Source organism: Hyperoodon ampullatus, assembly GCF_949752795.1.
Source record: "Hyperoodon ampullatus genome assembly, chromosome: 17".
Taxonomy (NCBI): Eukaryota; Metazoa; Chordata; class Mammalia; order Artiodactyla; family Ziphiidae; genus Hyperoodon; species Hyperoodon ampullatus.
The window spans coordinates 76,561,057-76,565,379 of NC_136930.1; the positions used below are offsets into that span (position 1 = coordinate 76,561,057).

Genomic DNA, 4,323 nt, shown 5'->3' on the forward strand with positions numbered 1-4,323 from the left:
GTGGCATGGGAGGCCGCCCAGCCCCAGCGTGGACTGTGGAACAGGACTACCCCAGAATCTCCTTCTTCAGGGGCTTTCAAGAACCCCGCAACCCGAGCCCAGGCTGGGTGTGGACTGGATGAAAGCCCAGTTGCCTCAGTCCAGCTGCTGTCAGATGCGTTCTCAGAGCCTCGGGACCTCAGCAATCACTCCTTAAACCCACCCATCCCGGGACTCCAGTACTGACCTAAGGAGGCGGCCTCCGGGGTCAGTGGCAAACGCCGTCGTTGGAGAGGCCTGGAGGCCGGCCGGGCCTTCTCTGGGCCTTCCCTCCCGGCCTCGCAGAAAAGAGGGACAGGACACCTACTGTGCGTGGCAGTCCACCAGGCCAGGCGTCCCAAGTGCCTAAGGCAAGGCCTTTGAATCGATTGCTGAGTCATTTACATTTACTGACTGCTCCCTCTCCATCCAGGACGTTATTTGCTCCCTTTTCAAAAAATGCAAAGGGTGGGAATGCTTGGAAATGAGGTTGCGGTTATCAGGACCTTTGGGGAGGAAGGGGTGAATGTGGGGGGAGGGGTAATGAGGTTACAGGCTGAGACTGAAAAGGTGTATTGGGGCCAGACTGAGATACTCCCTGAACCCGCCGCATATGGGACTGTCGCCCTGCGAAAGTGGGGAGCCAGCCCCTGGTGGTTCTGGAGTGGAGGAGGGTCGGGTTCCAGCAGCCTCCAAGAAGCGCCGCTAGGGACTGGCCTATGTCCCTGTGTCCTGCCGAATTCCACAGCCTAGGCCGGGGAAGTGCTGGAGACTCTGACCCTCCCAGATCAGAGGCGGAATCTCCGGGGTCACTCCAAGTCTTCAAGAGCCAGGGAAAGGCGCGAGGTGCTCGCGCTCCCAGAGGGCGGGCAACGCTGCGGAACACCTGGAACGCTCCTGCGCCTGCAGCGCGGGGCGTCACCGCCAGATGCCGCTGTGGTGCTCGGCGCGCCGCCCTGTGCCCCGCCCGCTCCGGGGAAAGGAAAAGTGGCGCGGGCTGCCGGGGTGGGACGGACCACTGAGAGCGGGGAGGGGGGGCCCGGGGCGGGGGGCGGGGCTCCGCGCAGGCCTCCGGCGCGTCTGCCCCCTCAGCCAGCCTCGCGAGATGGTTCGCTCCGGCCGCGCTGCGCTCAACGGTTCCCAGGCTGGCCGGCAGAGCTGGGGCATCAGGGCTGCAGCGCCGCTCGCACTGTCGGCACCATCGCCGAGGGCCCCGCAGCACCCCTGCGCCCGCCGCTGCCGCCGCCGCCGCGATGCTGGGGCTGCTAATGGCGGTACTGGCCCTGGCGCTCGCCTACTTCGCGCTGCTGGACGGCTGGTACCTGGTGCGCGTGCCGTGCGCCGTACTGCGCGCGCGCCTGCTGCAGCCCCGCGTCCGTGACCTGCTGGCTGAGCAGAGCTACTCGGGCCGCGTGCTGCCTTCGGACTTGGACCTGCTGCTGCACATGAACAACGCGCGCTACCTGCGCGAGGCCGACGTGGCACGCGCCGCGCACCTGGCCCGCTGCGGTGTGCTCGGGGCTCTGCGCGCGCTCGGGGCGCGCGCCGTGCTGGCCGCTTCGTGCGCGCGCTACCGCCGCTCGCTGCGTCTGCTCGAGCCGTTCGAGGTGCGCACCCGCCTGCTGGGCTGGGACGACCGCGCCTTCTACTTGGAGGCGCGCTTCATCAGCCTGCGCGACGGCTTCGTATGCGCGCTACTGCGCTCCCGCCAGCACGTGCTGGGCACCTCGCCGGAGCGCGTCGTGCAGCACCTGTGCAAGCGCAGGGTAAGCGTACCCCGCCCCGAGCGCACTCCTCCCGCTGGACCCTGAGGACTCCTGGTCCCTGCCCCCCGCCCCTGGGGAAGGCCTGCCGCCTACCCCTTTTGGGGTGCCCCTGTCCGGCCGAGTACCGCTCCAGCCCTTTTCTTTGGACCCAGGGCCTTCTTCACTGATGCCATTCTTCTTGGGACCTCTCAGGGTCCCCTCATCGACTCTCTGTAGTCGGACTCAGCATGCTCCCCTCCTGCCATCCCTTATTAACTCCTCAAGGCTCCCTGCCCCACGCTACGCCTTTTCCAGAACAGGGAAGGCCAGACCAGGCGTCTCCCAAAGAGTCTAAGTGTGGCTTGGAGTGCGGAGCCGGCCTCACTGGTCCTTGGTTCTGAATGTAGCATGGAAGCTGGGTGGGGGTGGGGTGGGGAGATGGGGGCTGGGGCGTTAGTGAGAGGAGGTTGCTGGGAGCTCTCAAGGACCTGAGACCCCCTTCACCCAGCTTAGACCTGAGGGGCTGTGTCACCATCACCTGGGTTAGGGGTGAGCCCTGAGCCCTATAGAGCTGCAAGCCCTTCTGCCTTTTCCAGTTGGAGAAAAGAAGGCTGCAGCACCTGCCTGGGGCTCAAGGCCCCTCCCCAGGGCCTGCTCCTCCCAGCACAGCCTGCTGCTGCATCATGGCCCCTGGGCCCTGGGGATGCTGCTGCGGTGCTGGTTGCCAGGGCAGGCTCCTGCTTCAGGCACGTTCCTAAAAACATGCTTGGAGCCTCCATGCCAAAGCCAGGGCCCGCTGGGCCCCTAGGTGCCCTCAGGCAGGGTGCTGCCCTCTCTGGCCCTGGACAGGAGCAGAGGAGGGACACAGCTGCACGTTAGTGACCAGAGGCCTTTCCTTTATATGGAGGTGGGGAGACTGAGGCTCGGGGGCAGTGCGAGCCGCTTGAGGCTGCACAGTGGGCCACAGGCCCAGTCCCCTGGTGTTCTGTCTCTCTGAGTCAGGGACGCCCCCAAAGGGCCTGGATGCCTCCCACCCCTCACCCACAGAGGTGCCTTCACGCGTCAGGAGGCTGGGAAGGATGGCCGTCGAGGCTTTCAATCGACGGGCTGAGAGCTGCGAGCAGAAGGCGGAGGAGAGGGAGCCAGGGCCACTGTCCTGCAGGGGAGGGGGGTCAGGCGGGGGCTGATGGGTGAGACCCACCTGAGAGGCGGGGGGGCCCATACCATGGCAGGCGAGGACACTCAGCCACAGATAGCCAGGGGTCACCCAGCCTGATCCCCTGGGTCGGGAGGGTCCCGGGTGCAGTCCTGTGTTTAGTGTGGAACAGGCTGAGCCCAGTGCCCAGAGATCTGCATGCTGAAAGGCTGGTGTGGGGCAGCACGGCCTTGCAGGGAGAGCTGGGCTACAGCCAAGTCTGGATCTGGTGATTCCAGCTGGGCTGGGAGGAGGATACTTCCAAGAGCCAGGCCTGGACGTTGAGCAGAGCCAGGCCCAGCTCTGCCCAGACTTCCCCTGTGACCCGGCTCTGAGCACCTCTGCCCAGCCTCCCTGGTGCCCTGAGGTGGGTGGGCATTCACCCTCATCCCTGAGAGTCCCGCAAGTCCTCGGACCCCTCCAGCCTGGCCCAGCCCCTTGCCCCGTGACAAAATGGTGGCCGAGTTTGCAGGGAGGCGGCTGGTGTGGCTGAGCAGGAGGGCGCAGGAACGCGGTGCTGAGCTGGGAGGTGGCGTCCAGCTCCTGTTGGCGCGCTGAGAGGGGGCCTCAGGCCTGGCCCTGTCCTGGGCTCTCCCGGCAGAGCCGCTCCGACGCCGCTTCTGCTCCTCCATCCCCTGCCCTGCCTCTGGCCGCTCTGGGTCTCCCGTCTCCTGTCGCCCCCTCCAACCAGCCGGCCTCAGAGGTTTTTGCCGCGGACCTGGGAATGTGCAGTGGGCTCAGTCGCGACCCAGTGGGGGAGACACAGGCCTGGTGAGGGGCGCGGCGCCCTGAGAGCTGGGGTGGGGAGGAACCCGCACTGCGGGCGCCGGAGGGGCTGGGGCTGGGGAACCGGGTGAGCCGAGGTCCAGAGGTGTGAAGGCAGCAGCCTGGCTGTCCCCCCCACCCCCGGCCCTGCTGGTCCCCACGGCAGCGGGTGGCTGGTGGGAGTCTCACCCTCGTCTTCCCCTGCAGGTGGAGCCCCCTGAGCTGCCAGCCGACCTGCAGCACTGGATCGCCTACAACGAGGCCAGCAGCCAGCTGCTCCGGGCCGAGAGCGGGCTCGGCAATGTTGTAAAGGACCAGTGAGCACCACAGCCTACCCGCCCTGCCCACCAGCCTTGACTTGGGGGCAGTTGCCCACCCTTCCCCGCCTGCCAGGAGGCAGAGTGCGCAGAATGGGCTGGCCGGGCTGGGCTCTCTCTGAGCTGCAGTGGCCTTGGGACCGGCCCAGCCCCCTTCACACGCTCAAGGCCCTCCCCCGCCCCCATTATTGATGCCCCTCTACGCCCCATCCCACGCGGAGCACGGGATGCGGGTGACACAGGCACCCAGACCAGCTCTGCGCTCAGGATGATGACGACGGGC

The 4,323-nt window shown here is 66.8% G+C and overlaps 1 protein-coding gene across 2 annotated transcripts; it reads left to right on the forward strand.

The window, feature by feature from the left end:
- Positions 1 to 1,271: 1,271 nt before the first annotated feature.
- On the forward strand, positions 1,272 to 4,044 carry THEM6 (thioesterase superfamily member 6; the record flags this gene model as incomplete). Of its 2 annotated transcripts, none has more annotated exons than XM_079722596.1 (2): positions 1,272 to 1,784; positions 3,931 to 4,044. In XM_079722596.1, the coding sequence occupies 2 exons, from the start codon at positions 1,272 to 1,274 to the stop codon at positions 4,042 to 4,044; spliced, it is 627 nt and encodes a 208-aa protein (XP_079578722.1). The 2 variants fall into 2 exon arrangements, with proteins under 2 accessions (XP_079578722.1, XP_079578723.1); XM_079722597.1 differs by having other exon boundaries at positions 1,272 to 1,625.
- Between the last annotated feature and the right edge of the window lie 279 nt (positions 4,045 to 4,323).